This window comes from Alexandromys fortis, unplaced genomic scaffold, assembly GCF_014885135.2.
Source record: "Alexandromys fortis isolate MF-2015 unplaced genomic scaffold, M_Fortis_MF-2015_v1.1 scaffold_149, whole genome shotgun sequence".
In the NCBI taxonomy this organism is placed as follows: Eukaryota; Metazoa; Chordata; class Mammalia; order Rodentia; family Cricetidae; genus Alexandromys; species Alexandromys fortis.
The window spans coordinates 1,756,849-1,776,513 of record NW_026068025.1 but is presented as its reverse complement, the minus strand read 5'-3'; the positions used below and the strand labels follow the sequence as shown (position 1 = coordinate 1,776,513).

The 19,665-nt window shown below is 54.0% G+C and overlaps 1 protein-coding gene across 1 annotated transcript in view; it reads right to left on the bottom strand.

Moving 5' to 3' along the window:
• The window catches only part of Myo15a (myosin XVA), a 56,739-nt gene that overhangs the window by 24,640 nt on the left and 12,434 nt on the right, over positions 1-19,665 (bottom strand). Inside the window, exons 11-47 of the mRNA XM_050163812.1 lie at positions 19,199-19,360; positions 16,734-16,847; positions 16,143-16,201; positions 15,940-16,063; positions 15,171-15,266; positions 14,712-14,843; positions 13,953-14,078; positions 13,341-13,418; positions 12,501-12,649; positions 12,372-12,417; positions 12,088-12,212; positions 11,418-11,535; positions 11,012-11,187; positions 10,525-10,609; positions 9,937-9,990; positions 9,757-9,841; positions 9,551-9,681; positions 9,051-9,146; positions 8,016-8,251; positions 6,723-6,886; positions 6,457-6,529; positions 6,092-6,283; positions 5,629-5,789; positions 5,438-5,532; positions 4,864-4,984; positions 4,689-4,756; positions 4,498-4,575; positions 4,147-4,333; positions 3,934-4,060; positions 3,599-3,704; positions 3,396-3,468; positions 2,482-2,603; positions 2,232-2,291; positions 1,680-1,755; positions 1,245-1,360; positions 1,049-1,167; positions 165-306 (exon numbers count right to left, since the gene is read on the bottom strand). Coding sequence (XP_050019769.1) covers positions 165-306; positions 1,049-1,167; positions 1,245-1,360; positions 1,680-1,755; positions 2,232-2,291; positions 2,482-2,603; positions 3,396-3,468; positions 3,599-3,704; positions 3,934-4,060; positions 4,147-4,333; positions 4,498-4,575; positions 4,689-4,756; positions 4,864-4,984; positions 5,438-5,532; positions 5,629-5,789; positions 6,092-6,283; positions 6,457-6,529; positions 6,723-6,886; positions 8,016-8,251; positions 9,051-9,146; positions 9,551-9,681; positions 9,757-9,841; positions 9,937-9,990; positions 10,525-10,609; positions 11,012-11,187; positions 11,418-11,535; positions 12,088-12,212; positions 12,372-12,417; positions 12,501-12,649; positions 13,341-13,418; positions 13,953-14,078; positions 14,712-14,843; positions 15,171-15,266; positions 15,940-16,063; positions 16,143-16,201; positions 16,734-16,847; positions 19,199-19,360 — 4,272 coding nt within the window. The remainder of the gene's footprint in view (positions 1-164; positions 307-1,048; positions 1,168-1,244; positions 1,361-1,679; positions 1,756-2,231; positions 2,292-2,481; positions 2,604-3,395; positions 3,469-3,598; positions 3,705-3,933; positions 4,061-4,146; positions 4,334-4,497; positions 4,576-4,688; positions 4,757-4,863; positions 4,985-5,437; positions 5,533-5,628; positions 5,790-6,091; positions 6,284-6,456; positions 6,530-6,722; positions 6,887-8,015; positions 8,252-9,050; positions 9,147-9,550; positions 9,682-9,756; positions 9,842-9,936; positions 9,991-10,524; positions 10,610-11,011; positions 11,188-11,417; positions 11,536-12,087; positions 12,213-12,371; positions 12,418-12,500; positions 12,650-13,340; positions 13,419-13,952; positions 14,079-14,711; positions 14,844-15,170; positions 15,267-15,939; positions 16,064-16,142; positions 16,202-16,733; positions 16,848-19,198; positions 19,361-19,665) is intronic.

Here is a 19,665-nt window from a genome sequence, read left to right as displayed (position 1 = left end):
AGAGAGGTCTATGGGTGTGTCCTATGATGAGGGGAAGATACAGCACATTGGCAGAGAGCTCTGTGGGTGTGTCTGTGGCATGCGCGTGTATATAGTATATTCCCACTCTCTTGGCAGAAGGGCTGGAGTGGAGTGGCAGGCCACATCTGTGGGGGAATCCTAACCTTCTTCAGCTCCAAAATGAAGTTGTCTACTAGGGTCTTGACCTGACGAGCTCGGGCCGAGAAGAGGATGATCTTCTCATTGGTCAGGTTGAACTCTAGCATGTTCTGTGATGGCATGGTCACAAATAGGATGTCTGCAAAGCTGGGGAGAGAAGGTGGTGTGAGGGTGAACCTTGTAGCCAAAGAGATGCCTTTTTTGTTCCTGTTTCCCCTCTCTGACCCATCTGTATGTTCTGTGTATTTTAAAGCCAGTTGTGCCACAGTCCAGCCCCTCAGTTCAACCACAAAGCTGGACTTGGCCCACACAGTATCTTTGTCTCATCAATTGGCCCAGTTTTTTTTTCCACCCAGCCAGTGATCAGAGCTCTCTCTTAACCTCATGTTGAAACCGACAAAGGGACTCCAGTGGGGTCTCGGGGCCAGATGTCCCAGGACTAGGCTGATCTTAGCAGTTACCCCCTCTGTAGAGTGAGCTCTGGAGACAGGACTGGCTAGAGGCAGAGCAGGGTAGTGGGCTCCCAGCTCAACCACTCCCTACCTGTGTGGCCAGAGACCATCAGCTTCTCTCTCTGTGCCCCACTTTCCAAATCTTTAACACAGACTTAAGCAAAAGGTTCAGCAGAGTCAGCACATCACAGGTGGCTGGTTGTTTAATTTCATGTGCATTGGTGTTTTGTATGTATATCTGTGTGAGGGTGTCAGATCCCCTGAAACTGGAGTTACAGACAGGAATGAGCTGCCATGTGGGTGCTGAGGATTGAACCTGGGTCCTCTGGAAGAGCAGCCAGTGCTCTTAACCACTGGGCCATCTCCATAGCCCCACATCACAGGTGCTTAATAACAGCTCTGTTCAGACAGCCCACTCCCACCTGCTTGCCACTCACCTGTATGCACACAGGACCCGAAGCTGTCTGCTGGCCTCTTTGCTGCCTTTGTCCATCCTCAGGAGCTTGATGCCCATGTGGGATACAGCTAGGATCTGCACGCCAGTGCCCACACTGCCCTAGGAAGGGTGAGCCTGGTGAGTTATTATCCCTGGCTGCTCTGAGCAGGCAGGAAGGGGTGAGAAGGGACTCTTACCATTGCTGGGAAGAGGCGGGAGAAGTAGACCTCCCAGCTGTCTCGGGCCATGCTGACTGCAGCCCGCTTCACGCTTTCCGTTACCAGAGGTCGCTGTGTGTCCAGCTGGTTCTGGGCTAAGGGAGACCGGTTCTGTTCAAAACCCTCTTACCCTCCTATCCAGCTCACATCTCAGAGAGTCGGGTTGAGAGGCTGGTACCAGCAATAAGCTGTCCGACCAATGTCTGTGTGGAGGACTAGAAGCCACGGATAGAAGAAAGGGCCATATTGCGTGTTACACGTAGCTGACTCGAAACATGCAGCCTGGTGAGGCTGAATAAGAATGGACATGTGTGGGAGCAAGAGGACGTGGCGTGTCCTTAGACTGCTTCCAGGCAAGGGCTGTCCCCAGATCTGGTTGACTGCCCATCAGCAACCTCCCCTTCCCCAAGGTACCAAACAGGGCCTTCATCTGCAGCCGTTCATCCTCAGAGATGCGCAGGCAGGCCTCAGAGAAGGTATCATGAAGGATCTGCCGAAACAAGTGTGCCCCTGCTGGAAGCCGAGGTCTAGGGCCTAGGTTCGCTGGAGGGGGTTCCTGTTCTGCAGCACTGGGCTCATCTGTAAACTGGGTCACTTTTGTTATCTGATCCTTCATATGGTCACCTTAATCCTTTCTGCTTTCCCCAGGCCTTGGTTTCCATATGTATCCAGAGAGACTGAGATTTGGCCTCTAGGCCCTGTGAACTTAAGAGTGACCGTTTTGTTTGTTTGTTCTGTTTTGTTTTAGTACAGGGCCTTGTATCAAAATTCCTGATCCTCCTTCCTCCACCTCTGGGTACTGGGGTTACAGGCATGCATATATGCCCAGAACCGTGACTCATCAGATGCATGTGTAGCCCTGCTAACCTTGTGTATGGGAGTGGGGGAAATCAGTAGAGCAGTTCTCAAACCCACGGACCCCAGAAGAAAAGACCCTGCAGGTGGGAGGAAAGGAGAAGACCTCACCTGCCGGAACAGGAGGTCCAGCTGCACAGGGTGGCTGTAGCTGTCCTTAGGGTAAAACACCTGTGTGGGTAGGGCCTTAGTTACCCACGGGTTACCCTCTTTTCTAGGCTGGACCCCAGTCCCAAATGAAGCCACTGGCCGATCCCTACCCTAGCTCTAACCTCACTCCCATTTTTTCATGGTTCCCCTGACCTAGCTTCCTGGATAACCCTGCCCATATTTAGCCCATCCTCTGGCCTGCTCCTGGGACCTCTTTGCGCAGGAAGATCCGCCAGGGGGTATCCTGGTAGCCGTAGAAGTTGGGGTTGACTAGGCGGTGCAGCTGTGTCTGCACAGGATCCTCTGGAGGCTCCAGTGACCTTGAAGGCTGCACTGTAGAGGGCAGGGGCAGTGAGTAAAAGGGGGCTTCTTGAGACCCAGCAGGACCAGGAAGGGCTTTATGGGGCTTATGGTGGCAGGAGGTGTCATGAAAGTACAGCAGGGTGATTTAGAAGGACTGAGCAAACCTCTCTGATGTGACATTTGAGCAGACACCTGACTGATGGACAAGAAGGAGCCAGACACCCAAAGCCTGTGAGGGAGAGCATCACTCTTGGAGGAGACAGCCAGTGCAAAGGTCTTGAGGTGGGAGCAGGCTTGGTGTCTTAGTTATAGGAACCGAATGTGTCAAGAGGAAGGAGGGGAGAGGGAAGGCTGTGGGACTGGGCCGATAGATCGATCACACAGGTCGGTCAAGATTACAGTGAAGAGTTTGGTGTTCATGATAGGAGCTTTCGTCAGAGATGCGTTGTGAACTGACTCATATTTTACAGTCACTGCCTGATTAGGGCTTCCCTTTTGGGGCAAGAGGGCTGGATTTATAGCTTTGGTTGAATATTTTCAAGCTGTGTAGCCTTGGGGAGCAGCTTAACGTCTCTGTGCTTCTGTTTCCCCGCCTTTAACAGGTAGGAACAAATGGCACTGTTTGATGAGCTTCGGTAGGATTCAATGAAGGTGGGGCTGGCCGGAAACCAGCGATTTAAGGGGTGATGTTATAATGGCACCAATGTCCACACAGTATGTACATGTTGACCTAGGGACAGACACAGCTCCCCAAACACCCCTGTGCTCACAGGCTCGCTTACTCACTTGGACACTTGCACATCCCACCTTTGAGGTCCTCACCTGGAGTGGGCCCCATGCATGGCCTTGGGGCACTGGTCACTGGCTTCACCAGGGCCACGGCCTCTCTGGACACCTGTCACACCACAAACAGAGCGCTCAGGGTGCAGAAAGCAAACCGTGGAGGGGAGGCATGGGGCCATGCTGAGAGGGCAACTGACTTCTGAGGCTTCAATCCCTCTGGGGTACCCAACCCCACTCCTCACCTGAGTGCTAGGCGCTACTGCAAGGTGAGCCTTCTGTCCCTTCAGGATCATTAGGGCTTCCTCATGAGGGTCAGGTGGCCTCCTGAACACCTTCCCACCATCCGTTCTGGCAGGTGACCCATGGCAGGTTAGACACTAGGTATTCCCTTTCCCATAATCCCCAAGAGAAGGGACCCCTCCCTCCCCCACATCATTACAAACAAGCACCAAAGAGGAGTCAAGGCTGACCAGCACAGTGGAGACCATGGCAGCCTGAGCCTCCCTTTGCCCTGGAGCCCATCTTGAATGGTGACAAGCCTGGTATAGGGAAGGTGAGGGCTGGTGTCTGGACCCACCTGCGGGCCTCAGGGCGTGCCGCCCAGGGCGGCTGTTTACACTGCTTGATGATGCTTTTGATCTGCTGTGTGGGTTGTGGGAAGTGCTCTGAGTTGAGCGTGGAGTACCGAACCAGTTCCGGGGAGGCTGAAACCGTGAGGGCAGGTGGCCAGGTGAGGCTGTGGGGCCCGGTGGCCCTGGCCTATCTGGGCAGCCTCAGGACTTGGATGGACACTCACTGGATTCTGGAGCAGTCCAATCCTGAGCTAGGATGGGGGCAGCCACAGGCTTGCTAGGGATCTTCGGGGCCTTTGCCACAGAGCATGGGGCCAGCGACTGTGGAGTGGGGCGCACAAGCACAGGCTTGGCTGGGGGGCCGGTGCCTACAGTCTTTGGCCGTGCCTCTGGAGCTAGTGGTCTCTGTGGAGAGCAGATCATGAAGAAGCCATCCAGGACATACCTGGGAGCTTACCCCCAGGCACCCCATCTCTGCTCAAAGTGGACTATAGGATTCCTGGTCTCAGACATGAACAGAAAGCCTGGGTAACACAATATTCCTGTTTACCCTGGGCAGCTCGACTCACCTCTGGGGGCTGGGGTCTTGAGGCTGCACTCAGGGGCTGCTGCTGGAGCGCCAAAGCCTGTAGGGTCATCTCCCGGGCCTGGGAAGAAGTGGCCAGGTGACCTGTGTATGCATGCATGCACACACGCATGCATGCGCACGCACACACACACACACACACACACACACACTTTGTGACTTGCCCCCACTCACCAGTAACACAGCCTGTCTGTGGATGAAGGCTTGCTGCAGGGCCAGTGTAGAGGCATCCAGGCCTGGGACTGGGGAACCAGGCAGAGGGCACAGGTGAGCACAGGTGTTGGAGAAACAGGAGCTCCCCTATGCACCACCGGCCCCTAATCTGGAAGCATATTTAGAAAGTACTGACTGGGTTTGACTTTGGGGTCTGGAGGTCTCCGGGGGGTATCTTCAGAAGCACCACTGCCACTTCCACCCGGCTGGCCCCCACCTTTCATGCGGTAGGCGATGGCTGTCGGCTTCTCCAGGTCCTGGGACAGCAGTGGCCGCCTCATTGCTGTGATCCCCAGGATCCATGGCAACAGGCACCTGACACCAGCCCGAGCTCCCAACCTACCCCCTCCACAGGAATGAACTGTGGGAGCCAGTGTCTGTACTGGGGTTTCTGTACTAGGGCAAGGAAGTCTTGTGGGATTTGGAAACAGGTGATCCAGCAATCCATTCTGTGAGGGTGCCTTCTGTTAGATGTGACAGCTGTGGTTCTGACATTTAGCTGTGGGTCCTGCCAGGGCAGCCAGGGGGCATCTCCAGCTGCCAGGCAACCTAAAAATTTCCCTGCTCCCAGCACAGACCCAGTCTGGACTCCCTGCCCCAGGGCCCTGACTGTGTAAGGTCCAGATATTACACTAAGATGTGGGCTATGTCTCTGGTACACACACTGAGCCCGTCACCTGCATCCCCACCGCATCCCTCTGCATCCCTACCGCATCCCCACAGGCCAGCACAGGATCGAAGAGGCTGTCCAAGTAGCCATCCAGCTCCCTGGGGGGTACAGTGGTCTCTCTGGTGCTGTCCACAGCTGGTGAGGATACAAAAGGGCCAAGTTTACTTCTCCTCTGGGCCTCCACACCCTCTGGGTTTTCCCCCTTTAATGCAATGGCCATTGTTGGTTGACCTTGGCGGGTTGCTGTCCATCTCTGGGCTTCAGTTTCCCCATTTGGACCCTCCTCATTGTGGCTGCAGTATCCATCGAAGTCAGGCATTTTGGGCATGTGATCCTGGGGCTGGGGCCTTGTGGGCGTGTCCTCATCTGAATCCCAGCAGTTCCCAAACACCCTGTGGATGAAAGGGGAGGCACAGGACAGCTGACCCCCAAAGAGATTCGCTGAACTGCCTGTGTGTCCTGGGTCAGGTGGCTTCCCCAATTGAGGAGTAGAATTACTAAGCATGGCAGTACACACCTGCAACTCCAGACTCCGGAAGCTAAGGTAGGAGGATGGCTTGAACCCAGAAGCTTGAGGTTTGCTTAGTTCAAATGATCAAACATGATAACAACCCCACCCCCAGAGTGCAGCCTTTCCCTACAGCTGGTGGGTAGCTGCCCAGGGGGTGGGCGGTCTGGGCAAGTAGCTACGTACCCTTTGGCATCTCCTCTGCCAGACAAAGGCCCTTCTGCACCCACAATGAAGTAGGATTTCTGTCGAGGAAAGTCCCTGAGCAGTTCCAGGTCTGACACAAGATCCAGCACATAGTCATGTCCAGCCAGCTCTGCCCACTGGACTCCATTCTTCATGGCCACTGTCCAGCCCCTCCAACCGTCAGCCAGCCCCCTGGTCAGTGTGCAGAGGAATGGAGACAGTGAAACTGTCAGTCATTGCCTGGAGACCCCGGGGTATGAATCAGACCCCAGGCGTGGTCTCCTGGATCCCCCAGGGATGGTTCCTTCTGCCCTCTCCCTTCTCCCAAATCATGGGGTGCCAGATGGGGCATTCTAGGAGCCAACCTGTGCTTTAGAATGTCTCCAGCAACTGCTTCCCCCGTACTCCAGGCGTGCACTGGGCAGGAGAACTGGTCACCTGGCACAGCCAGTTGCTGTACTCAGTCTGGGGTATCTCCAGGCCAGCCTCACTGGTTCCTATGTCCCTATCCCAGATCTCAACCCCCCACTTCCCTGCACCGCCACACAGGCACAAGCCCCTCCCTGGCTTCAGACCCCTTAGTGACCACTGCTCACTCCAGAGAAGCAGCCTGAGGGATGAGCCTACATACCATTGAAGCAGCTCACATCTAGCGCCATACTGGCCTTCTCCTGAATGGCAGTCCACTCAAGCTGTGTAGGGGGAAAGGTGCGAGCTGTCCCTGAGCCCATGGCCTGCAGGAGGCGATGCTGGCACACAGCCTGGAAGCCATTCTGCCCATAATCAGACACAAACCTGGAGGAGGAATAGGGAGTTGGAGCCTGCTGTAGGCTCAGGCTAGCCCTTAGCTCTAAGGTGAAGTGGAAAGGCCTCAGGCTAACTCACAAATAGGATAGGTTGGCGAGCACACTAACAGGCTCCCATAGCCTAGAGTGCTAAGGCTGGCCCAAGAAACAAATCCCAGGTTAGCCCAGAGTATACAGTCTAGCACAGAAGTCCGAGGATGGGGTAGCATGTCATTGTTCAGGTGGGGTGCAGAATCTGGACTCTGGAGGCCTTTGCCCCACCCCTTCACTCAGTAGTCTGGGTGACCACCCGCTCTTAGCCGTTTTCACCCGTGTAAGAGACGGCTGTGAGGGTCCAGCTCGGCTCAGAGTCAGTGAGCTGTTCCCACCAGCAGGTTCTCCTTATGCCCCTACCCATTCTGCCCTGAGAGGAGCGAGGGTTGTGCTTTCAGGAAGGCAGCACACAGGCAGCCAGTGACCCTATTCTGCTAGAACCACCATAACCACAGTACCGACTGAGGAATGGCTGCCTTCTGCATGCCGGCCAGGAGAAGGTGCACACAATCTGATGCTCATTGCTCTCCTGCTGGGGGGATCCTGTTCCCACCCCCTACTTACGGCAGAGAAAAGAGGGTACTGGCCCCGGGTCATGCGGTAGGATTGTGTACCATCTCCCACAGGCCCAGCACCCCACCAACATCAGGAATGCATTGTCAACGTGGTCATGCCCACATGGCACTGGTACATGCCATCTCTGTTCTGCACACATAACATATACTATAGAGTAGTTGCTATCGTCACCCCCATTTTATAGGGGACAAACCCAAGACCTGGAGAGGTTAAGTGACTTGTCCAAAATCACAGAGTTGGTTTAGGATTTCAGTCCAGACTGTCTGAACCCAGCTGTGCCCCTACCCCTGTCCATCACACAACCTAAGAGATTTAAGAGCTAAGAACTCTTTTCCCAATTCTCCACACCCCCGTTTTGCCCCATCCTGGGTTTTGTCAGTCTTCATCCATTATGACCCAATTCCTCCCCTCTGTAGTAAAGCAAAGCCTGTCTTGTCCTGGGTCTGGACTCAGTAGTGTGATTGCAGCGCTCCTGCCTCCGGTCACCTCTTGCCCCCGGTTGCACTCACTTGAGGAGGAACTTGTCAAGGTGTGAGGAAGGTGCGAAGCCACCGAGGCAGGCAGCCAGCAGCAACCAGCCACGCTTGGCATTGTAGGCATTGTGATTCCGCCACACCTGGTTGGCCAGCTGGGCTAGGATCTCATCCCGCAGGCCCGGCTCCACCAGCCCCTGGTGCACTATGTAGTTCCCCAAGATCATCTCCTGGGTTCCGTGCAGGTGGGGGTCTCCCATGAAACGCAGGATCTAGGGCACAGACAGACTCTCGTGGGCGTGTGTCCACATTCTTCTCACAGTCTCCTGCCCATAAAATGTCCCTCGTATTTTAATATCACCCTACTATTCAATGTCAACAACTAGCAGGAGAGTTAGGACCCAAAGTACACACTGCCGTCCTGTCCTGCTCACGAGCCTCCTGAGGCTCCCATTCATTGCCAGCATCCTTTACCCTCGGCCTCAGCTGGCTCCACTTGATCTGGGGGGTTCTCTAGTGTTCAGACCTGACCACATCACTCCCAGGAAACACCTTTCAGGGCTCCCCAGCTCTCTGGTGAAATGGGACCTGGGGGACTGCAATTGAAGCCTCACTGGCCACTCCCTTTTCTTGCCTTCTCTCCTGTCCTGTTCCCAAAGAGTTCCTCCTTCCCCTAATAGGTAAACTCTTCTCATCTCCAAAGCCACCCCCTCCAGGCTGCCTCCTGTGGCTTGCCTGGCTGGACCTGGGGCCTCATTTGTGTCCCCAGCCTCTGAACCTCCCTCTGGACATGTTGGTAGTCCTGGGTCAGAACAGGGACCGGCCCTATCTGCCTGGGGAGTCCTTAGGCAGGAATGACTGGGAGAGACTCTCAGAAAGAGACCCAGATCTTTACACGGACATACAGCTTCAAGAAGAGGTGTGGAACTCATAAACTGGGCTTGAAGGCAAAGGAGGATGTCCAGGGAATAAAGGGGAAGCTTGTAACCTCCTCTCAGGTAAGGGGCAAGGGTGCTTGTGGCCTGGCATTGTGTTGTAGGCTATGAACTTGGACTGGGGCGGATCCCATACTAGCTTAAAGACACTTATGGCTTCTGCATGGTGCTCCACAGGTAGCCGTGTGAGAGGCATCTTCAGGGGCACTGTCAGCATCCCAAAGGAGGGCTCCTGGGGACACAAGGAGGGCATGGGAGGTAACATTGGGACAACAGACTATCTGTGTCTACCCCACTTCACATTGGGCAAGAGACCATGGGGTGGGCTCCCCACTCCATTGCCTAGATAAAGAAGCTGAGGCCTGCTGAGGGCAGACTATGACCCCCAAAGGGCAACAGGGGGAGGCTGAGCAATGCCGCTGGGCCCTTGTGGAGGACAGGACACAGAGGCAGGAGCTGTGCCACCTCCTAGTCAGGTTTTAGCAACCCTAGGATACAGCTGGAGTCCAAAAGGGTCTCACTTCTGTTAGTGCCCTGGGGCTCCCAATGGGCTCATGCCCATACCTCAGAAGCCTCCAGGGAGGCTGTGTTAGCTCTGAGTTTCAGTGTTCAGGGGTCAGACTGCCCAGCACTCACCTTGAAATGGCATCGGATGAACTTGGCCATGGGGTAGTTGTTGATGTCAAGGGGAAGCGTGACACAGGGCTCAGCCTGGAGCCTAGGAGTCCGGACAATGGCTACTTGAGGCACACTGGACAGCTTGAGGCCTGCAGAGAGTGGAAGCATGTAGTGACTGCACCCCTCTCCCCAACCCTTCCCTGCTGCTGTTAGAGCCAACACACCTGCTGCTGCTGCTTGCAGGAGCCCGGCCACCTCAGCTGGCACCTCCAGGTGCCTCACTGGCACCACTTCCCGCTTGCCGAGCTCCTGGAGGAATGGGTGAGGGGTGAGGGGACCACCACCACACTTCACCTGCTGGTCTCCCTCCCTGTCCCCTGCTGCGGCTCAGACCCTGCACCCACCTCCTGCTCACGCAGCCATGCCTCCTGTGCCCGGCGCCTCCGCTCTGCCCTCAGCTGCAGGAGAGCAAATGGTCAGGGCACAGGTGGCAGAGACCATGGCCAGGTAGCCTGGGCAGGCGCGAGCAGTAGGGAAGGGCCTGTGGCCTGGAGGCTCCTGGTGGCACTGATGGGACCTCCCGCAAGGGGATGAAAGGGGATACATTGGCAGGACTCCAGGAAGCCTCGCTTCACAGAAGGCCTTGCATGCCTCCAGAGCTTTTGGGACGGAATGACATTTATCACTGGCAGTTGGTTTATGTGACAGAGGACAAGACGGGCAGTGAGCTAAGTACCAGATCACACCAAGGAGATTCAAGTCACCCAGTGCCAATCAATAATGCCTGCAGCTCACTATGAGCCCAGTGCTGGCGACATCTCTCCAAATAGCATTTCCTTCCACCCTGCTCTATGCCCAAGGGACATGCCAGGAAACGGGCCTCAGAGGAGCCACAGCCACCTGGCTCAGGAGGAGGGCATGGCAGGGATTTGCACTGGGGATGGGTTCCTCTTGGGCTAAGTGCCCGCCCCCAAACGCAGGCAGGCCTGTACCTTGAGGTAGCGGCGGCGGTTCACATAGGTGTGCACCAGGGAACGGAATTTCACCAGACTCTGCCTCATCTGCTGGTAGCGTTGTCTGAGGAGTCAAAGATGAGGCCACAGGGTGACAAAGGGTCAGAGATACCTCTGCCACTGCCCATACTTCACTCTGGGATCCTTTGTCTCAAAAGAAAATGAGTTCAGTGTGGGACAGAGACAGCCAAACCTACACAGCAAATCTGGTGGCAGGGCCCAGACTGATCCTCACAGTGGTCATGTACTACCCCACCATGAGTTAGTCCCGGAGCCCCTGATGTGCAGGTAACAGGGAAACCTCTCAGCTGGATCCACAGTCTAAGAGCAGTGACCTGGAGAATCAGGTCATTCTTCAGGCAGAAGCCTCCCTCAGCTTGCATGCCTCCAGAGATGGGAAGCTGACTGAGCTTAGGCTCCTCTGAGACTGGAGGACCCAAGAGACTTCCCCTTCTGTGGGCATCACCTGGCCAGGAAGCCACGGGCCCTGCTTTGCAATAGGATGATCTTCCGCCGCAGGGAGCGGAAGTGCCGCTGGATGAAGAAGCCTCGCAGGTAGCGCTGCAGGGTGAGGGCAGCGCGATGCTGGACTCGCTCCCGCATGCTCTCCAGTAGCTGGTGCAGGTGCTCCTTCAGGAAGAGCTGGGGGTGGGAGGTAGCAATAGATACCCCTATTGAAGAGCCCACAAAAAGGGAGAAGACAGGACTGTCTCCCGCAGCTTGACTGGGAGTTTGGAGCAGCAAAAGTTAGGGTACTGGGGCACCAGACATCGGAACAGAGTTGAGGTGGATAAACATCCCAAGTTTCGGCATCTGGATGAGTCTGAGGTACGACTTGGATACCACTGAATGTGGGGCTCTCCAGAGCTCACCTTGCTAACCCCAACACGGTACATGTCTGGGGTGACTGTGCATAGCCGGCTCAGCAAGGACACACACATGTCCCCATCCGCTGGCACGTTGAGCTTGAGGGTCACCAGGCAGCGGTACCTGGGGGAACAAACCCGGCCTGAGGGCCCGATGTTACCCCATCTCCGTGTCTGGGGGGCTGTGGTCCAATAGGGACTTGCTCACAGCACTGTCCCCAAAACTAGCTCAAGGTGTCAGAACTAATACACTATTTCAGCAGAACAAAACACTTTACTGACACCTGCTGGAGATTGTCCTAAAGGCAACTAAAATCACACGAGATGGGTTTCATACGTAAAGAAACTATGAAAACAAAGGTTTCTGTCCCCAAGCCTGATGGCCTGAGTTAGTGTCTGGGGAATTCATCTCTTCCACATGATGGAAAGAGAGTACTGACTCCTGAAAGCTGTCCTGTAACCTACACACACACATTGATTCACTTGAGCCACCACCTAGTAAGTGAATACATGCAATCACACACACACACACACACACACACACACACACACACACACACACGTCAACCATTATGTTTCCCATGTTGAATCTAACATGCTTTGTACGGTGTACAGTCTGAACAACAGCGCACGAGGAGAGGAGTCCGTGCGGCTAGGAACTACCCAACGGAAGTACCTGTCGATGAACACCTGGAAGGGTAGTCGCACCGGAAAGCCTTCCTTGCGGATCCGCACAGTCTCCAGAACCCCTGAATAGCGTAACTGCGCCATCATCACGTCTGGCTCAAAGAGACCCGGTTCCTAGAAGGACGCCCAGAAGCACATCTGCATTTCATCCACTCAGGTACAAAGGTGGGGGTGCGCAGTCCCGCAGTGGGCAGGGAGGGTTTCAGAGAGGCCAAGCCCTGCCCAGTGTCACACTTCACAGGGAGGAGGACTTGACTTCGCCAGGGGCCTCACCTTCTTATGGTTGGGTTTCAGGCAACGCACGAACAAGGGGTTACACCTGGGCGGAGGTGGGAGAGGTGGTGTGAGACCCCAGAGGGAGCGAGTGGGTGCTCACCCACTCTGCCCTGCCACCCAACCCACCTCTCCATTTTTTCCACCAGGTCCAGGAGTGACTGCTGAAACTTGGCGGCCACAGTGTGAGCCTTGTAGAGTCGGGTAATGGAGCTGCTCTTGCCCAGGCGTGGAGGGCCGGTCTGTGCAGCATGGCTGGAGAAGAGGTGTGCCACCACCTGGAGGGGCCGAGGTATTGGACAGGGCAAACAGATGCATCAGGTTGAAGGCAGGACGGGACAGAACAATAGGAGTCAGGTCCCTGAACTGAAAGGGTCTGAAAAACAACTTGACTCCAGCTGTCCCTGCCATCCTAACTTGCATATGGACTCAACACCTCCCAAGGGACCCAGCCCACAGCATGACTGCTTTTCCCTTTCTTTTTGGGGAGTGCACAGCACTGGCTGTGAATCTGGCCCTGGTCAGGAACTTTGGCTGGTTTGACAGAAGAGGAAAAGGGAAGCCCATGGGGGAAGGGTGCAACCAGTCCTTCTGTCGTAGGTCCACCTGCTGATGAGCAGTGGGGCTGGCTTTCCAAGGAAAACAAATTTGGCCCTGTGTATCCCCCAAAATGTCAGACTTCAAACTTAAGTGAAGAATCCAGAACTTAGTCTCAGTGGTAAACTGGTTATCCCTGAACCAGGTCGGAAAGGTTCTCATAGGGACTAAAGTGGGGACCATGGCAGGTGACTGAGGCAGGGATGAGTTAAGGAGCAAGACCAGGTCAAGGGGCTTCCCTTTCCTGGACTGGGGACAGCCTGGGGTAGAGCTAGTGGAGGCTGGATCAGGTGCCACCAGGAATGTGGGCAGGGCCACTGGGGTGGGGTAGGGCCACCGGGGTGGGGCAGGCGAGAGCCCAGGCTGGCTTACCCTCGTGCGGCTGCGCACAAACAAGTCCAGCACGTCTTGGCGCACTTGGTCATGGTTTTTGTCCAGGAACTTGTGCACCTAAAAAAGGGAATTGGTGGGTCTGTGTCTGTGTCTGGTCTCACTCACCCTATCCCGTATGCAGGCAGGATGCATCAAAGGCTTGTTTCCCGTCCTCCGCATTCCTTCATCTTCTACCAGACTTCCGTCTGCCGTCTCCCCTCTGTCTCCCCATCTGCTCCATCCTGCTCACGCTTTCAGGGGGTGGGGTAGACCCAGACTGGGCCATACTTCCTTCTACCCATTCTGCAGATGAAGACAGTAAGGTCCACATGGAGACAGAAGTGTGAGAATCCGCTGTGACTTGGATTATAATGACCACATTATTACCAGTAACAGGCACTCTAGGGTCACCTCTGCCTCAGAAAACTGGCATTCTTAGCCCCATTTCTCAGGTGAGGAAACAGACTCAGAGAACTCAAGCAATTTTCCAAGGCCACATAGCTGAGGGGCCACAGCATCAGAACTAGAATCGTGGTGAGGCCCACACTGTGGTTCTGTCTCCAGCCTGCAGGACGGAGGACCCGAGGCCACGCTGGCTGCCTCCACTCTCACCTGATAGGTGACCTTGCCTGCATAGTGCTTGATGGTGAACTCTGGCAGTGGCATCTTGGGCTTAGAGTAGAGTGGGTTGGCGCCATGGTGGTAGTGGCACTTCTGTAGGAATGTGTGGTCTGTGGCCTGCGAAGGAGGGAGGTGGGGGTAGGGGTCGGGGGTGCTGGGCACCTGTTCCTGGCCCTGAGTGCTCTGCTCCCCAGGGTGCTGGAGAAGAATGGCTCACAGTCACGGGAGGCTGACTGAGTCCGGGGAGCAAGGCCCACAACTGTGGCTGAATCCGGGGATTTCCAGTTGCCTACACGCTCTCACTGACATCAAATCCCCAGTTTCAGTCAGAGTATGCAGCCCAAACCCAGGTCACCTCACTTGGAACTTCCAATCTTAGTCAATCCAGGTGACTATAGATCAGCAGTTCTCAACCCGTGGGTCTCGAACTTTTGGGGGCGGGGTCGAGTGACCCTTTCACAGGGTCGCCTAAGACTGTTGGAAAACGCAGCTTATTTACATTATGTTCCGTGACAGTAGCAAAATTACAGTTGTGACTTAGCAACGAAAATAACTGTATGGTTGAGGGTCAGCACAGCCTGAGTAACTGTATTAAAGAGTCTCAGGATTGGAAAGGTTGCCAACCACTGCTGTAAGTGATGTCCTAACACCACATTTCCCACCCCAGGCCTGAGCGCAGAAGGGTGTCTTCAGGCCTCCGTCCCTGTCCACCGGTCTGGGATGCCAAGCGCAGGAGCACCTGCGGTTTACCTGCGGGAAGCAGCACTGATCGTCCAGGATACGCAGGATGCCGTAGGGCTTCAGGGAGATGAGGTTGATGCAGGGCTGGTTGTCAGCAAAGGCGATCTCTCGCCAGTCCATCTGCTCTCGAATGTACTCCTCCTGTGAATAGCGTGGGTTCTACCACCTCCACCCTGGCTAACCTATCTCTGCGTCCTGCCTTCTGTAACATGGAGCTAGAAACCTACCAGGGCAACATGGACCCTCAGGGCCTCCCTTTCCCTCTTCCTGGGTCAGAAGAGCCCGAGAAAGGTCCCGAGAGAACTCCTCTCTAGACTCGGCAACCCAGGACCTTTCCCTTCATAGCACAGGCCTCATGCATGCTGCTTCTGCTCGCTCCTGGCTCTCCATGTTTCCCGACACTCTTTGTGTCTTCAGCCAGGCCCTTGGTCAGCAAGGCCGGACAAGCTGGAGTGTGGGGCTGCACACCTGTTCCTCCTGGAAGACGATCTTGTTGAACAGGTACTGAAGTTTCTCGTTGGCATAATTGATGCATAGTTGTTCAAAGCTGTTGAAGCTCAGGTCCTGCCAGGCAGGTGGGAGGCTAGGTCTGCTTCCTCCTTGGTCAGCACCCATCTGTTCCCATCATGGACCCTGTGTACCTTCTCCAGGTCCAAGCCAGGCTACTCCCTACTTTTCATGGCTGCAAAAAGTTGGACCCTGACCACAGACCCTGTAGGGCCCTCTGCATGCCAGATGGGGTCCATCGAAGAGTTAAAAGCTCAGGGCACTAGGTCTTCTGCCTGGGTTCCAGTCCTGGCTCTGCCATGTTCTGGTTGTTTGTAAAATGGGGATTTTGGCGATACCTGTCTTACATGGCTTTTGGATGGAATGGCTTTGTAAACAGTGCCTGGGCACACAACCGTGTGTTATAAGTGTCTGTGTGGCTTTTGCCTTGGAAGTTTTACTCAGCTTTTCCCCATCATCCTCATTAAGTATGACAGTCTCCCCCACAGTGACACTGGCTCCCCAGACAAGGTACCCCATGCTCCTGACCTCTACAGATAGTGTTCCTTCACCTAGGGATGTTGCTTTCTTTCAGAAAGTTATCTGTGACCCCTGACTAGCCGAGGCAAGGGCTTAAGGGCTCCCCAGTGCTAGCTACGTGTCAGAGGTGTGGTCACATAAGCCTGTTACACTTTGTCCCCAACTAGCCTTGTCGAGTAGCTTCCTAACAGCAGGTCTCTCTTAGCCCTACCTCAAAGCCATAGATGTCCAGGATGGCGATGGACAATGTGTCATGTTTTGGAGACACCAGAGCGTTGACCCTGGTGATGAGCCAGCCAAACAGCAGTGCATATAAGACCTTGGCAATGGCATCCCTGGAAGAGAGGAGGTGAGTGGGCTCAGGGCAGAGGCACTGGGGGTCTGGGATTTGGGCAGGAAGGGGTACAGTCTCACCTGGCATCTACAGCACTCTCCACAGTTAGGGGTGTGAAGATCTTCTCTCGAATTGTCTCCTGGGAAGAACATGACCTTTGAGTGACAGCTGACTGCCCAGTACCTCAGAAAGCTTCTGGAGGGCTGGGGGTCTAGGAGCATGGGAAAGGCACACTGGAGATTTGTGATAATTGGTCTCAAGCTCACTGCTGGCCAAAACAGGCCAAAATGCTTTCTCTGAACCTGGCTGTTCAAGCAGGGAGGGGACTGCTGGTGGAATGGGGAGACAGGCCTAAGAAGACATCAGTCGTGGGATCAGCCTGGAAAAGGAAGGACTGATGGATGCCTTAGAGGAAGTTCTGACCCAGCCAGGTTCGGAGAAGGCTTGCTGGAGGCAAGCATGCCATGTGTGCCCGTGTCTACCCTCCATGCCAGCCACACTGGCAGGACTGAAAGAAGAGGAGAATCAAGGCTGGGAAAAGCCCACGTGGAGGCCTGAAGTGAGGCTCCACCTCTCTCTCCAGTTTGACTGAGAGGTGACAGGGAGCAGGAGAGGGAGCTGAGGCCCCAGAAGAATAGGCCCTTGTCAGGATGCAGGGTCCTCAGACTCACGGTCACTTTGAAGGTAATGGCCTTCTGCAGGCCCTCAGGGGAGACCTGAAGCAGCTCAGCCACAGCCTGGATCTCCCGGGCACTCACCACAGAGGCCACCTCCTGGGCATCAGTCTATGGAAAACACCATGGTAGTGAGCCTGAGCTAAACAGGTCGGGCTTAGTTTAGAGTTCTGATAAAAACAAGCCGGGTGGTGGTGGTGCATACCTTTAATCCCAGCACTTGGGAAACAGAGGCAAGTGGATCTCTGTGAGTTTGAGGCCAGCCTGGTCTACAAGAGCTAGTTCCAGGACAGGCTCCAAAGCTACAGAGAAGCCCTGCCTTGGAAAAACAAAATAAAACAAAACAGAAAACAGAAACAAGCTAGAATGCCAAAGAAAGTCTGGTAAAAAAAAGAGGAGGAAGCTTTCCGAGGTAGGAGAAACAGACTACAGACATTCATACAGCCTGGCGTGGGGGTGTGCCTCGCATGCGTGGGGTCGTAGGTTCCATCCTCAACACCAAAATATGCACAACAAAACAATGGCCGAAAGTACGGCATGTACAGATAGACAGTGCACATGAGAAGATCTGGAACTGGGGAGGTGGCTCAGTGGATAAAGCACTTGCTGCACGCATGTGAGGACCTGAGTTCAGATCCCAGCAGTCAGTAAAGGCCAGGCATGGTGCTGCTTCTCTGTGACCCCAGCACTGAAGGGACAGATCAATTTCAGGGCTCAGTGACCAGTCACAAGCTACAGGTTCAGTGACATGGGTTTGTGTAGGGGGGGGCACACACGCATGCAGGTGCGCACACAGGGTGGGAGAGAGGATGGGGAGATGCTTGGCAGTTAAGAGAACTTGCTGCTCTTCCAGAGGACCTGAGTACGGCTGCCAGCAGCACATCAAGCAGCTCCCAACTGTCTGTAACTGCCTCTGAGAGAGACAATATCCTCTTCTGGCCTCTTTGAGCACTTGCACACACATGGCACACATACACACAGACAGACAGACAGTTTAAAAGACAGACCTCTTGGCACTTGCCTACAGTACCAGAACTTGGAAGGCTGAGGCAAGACCTTGTTTCAGACAAAACAAAACAAAAATCCAAACCTAACAACTACAAAATGCTAAAATCTAGAATCAGACATACCTGGCAATTTTATATACAATAAGTATCTGATTTTCAAATCAGGAAAAGGACAATTGCAAAACCATTTGGAAATTAAATAAACTGGACATACATACATGTGTGCATACATGTTGGTGCAGATACCTACAGAAACCAGAACAAAGGTTTCATATCCCAGGGAGATGAAGTGACAAACTGCCTGACATGGGTGCTGGGTACCAAACTCAGGTCCTTTACAAGAGCAGTAAATGTTCTTAATCACTTGAGCTGTTTTTAAAATGAGCTTTTAAAGCTCACTTTTTAATTCTTTTAAGCACAGTTTTAAAGTTTTTCAGCCCTGTGTGGTGGTGTATGGCCTTAATCTCAGCACTCAGGAGGTAGAGGAGGGCAGATCTCTAAATCTGAGGCCAGTCTGACCTACAAAGTGAGTATCAGGACAGCAGGGCTACACACACACACACACACACACACACACACACAAAAAAAAAACCCTGTCTCTAAAAAAACAACAACAAACCAAAACATTTATTTCTTTGCTGTGTTTTTATGTGTGGGTGCATATACTCTGGCATGCACAGAGGTCAGAGGACAACTCAGGGGCTAGTTCCCTCCTTCCCCAGTGTGAGCCCCAAAGTGCTTTTACCCATGGAGCCATCTTGCCATTTTTTTTGAGACAGAGTCTCATGAAGCCCTATCTACCCTCAACGTGTATCTTGAGGATGAACTTGAACCTCTGGTCTACCTTCCTCCCTCCACCTTCCGGTGTGCAGCACCCTCTGGATTTTATGAGAGGGCACAGATCAAGTTCAGGCTTCTTGTTTACTACACAGCAATGCATCAATCAAACTACATCCCCAGCCTAGAGAGAGAAGTCATTCTCAAAATGACCAAAAGAATCTACAAAACCTACAATGTATAAGGAAAGAATGATAAGCTGCCTAAAAGTAATTTTAAAATGATCTACACGGCAATACCCCTGAAGAAAAATACCAAACTTATAATAAACAAAATCATAGCAGGCAGGATACTTGTCAGTCATCTAAAGATAATTATCTGAGCCGGGCGGTGGTGGCGCACGCCTTTAATCCCAGCACTCGGGAGGCAGAGGCAGGCGGATCTCTGTGAGTTCGAGACCAACCTGGTCTACAGAGCTAGTTCCAGGACAGGCTCCAAAGCCACAGAGAAAACCAAAAAAAAAAAAAAAAAGATTATCTGGCTTTTCTAACACATGTATAGAATTCTCACATATGAGAAGAATATGCCACGCTGGGGAAAAGGAAACTGTGTGCATTGTGTAACCGGAGAGGAAACTCTCAGGCCTGGGTGTGGCCCTGCAGGCTGACCACCTCTTACCTCATGCTTCTCAAAATAGACATTGCCCAGGTGTAAGATGGAGGCCAGGATGCGGAAGATACTTTCCTGGTCCTCATTGCTGAAGCCGAGCACTTCCATGGCAGCCAGCAGGCGGCGGAAATCATCTGCATCACTTTTACCAGTGATCTCACAGTTCCCACCCTGTTTGGGGGCAGGGGACGGTCAGTGTCCAGTACTCAAGCTGAGGACCCATCGGGTCCTTCTTTCCAGAGGTTCTGAGGGGACCCAGGACAGCTCCACAGATTGTGTGAGGAGGCAGAGTTTGTCCCCCACCTCCCACAGTCGGCGTTAATGGAGGATGGACTATAGGCCAGCACCAAGTCAAACATTCCTCACCCACACCTCTCTAGAGTGGTTCTTTATTGCTCCCATTTCCCAGAAGAGGAAACTGACTCCCAGAGAAGGGGCGCTCAGTACCATCACCTTGGCTAGTTCTGTTTTAGGCT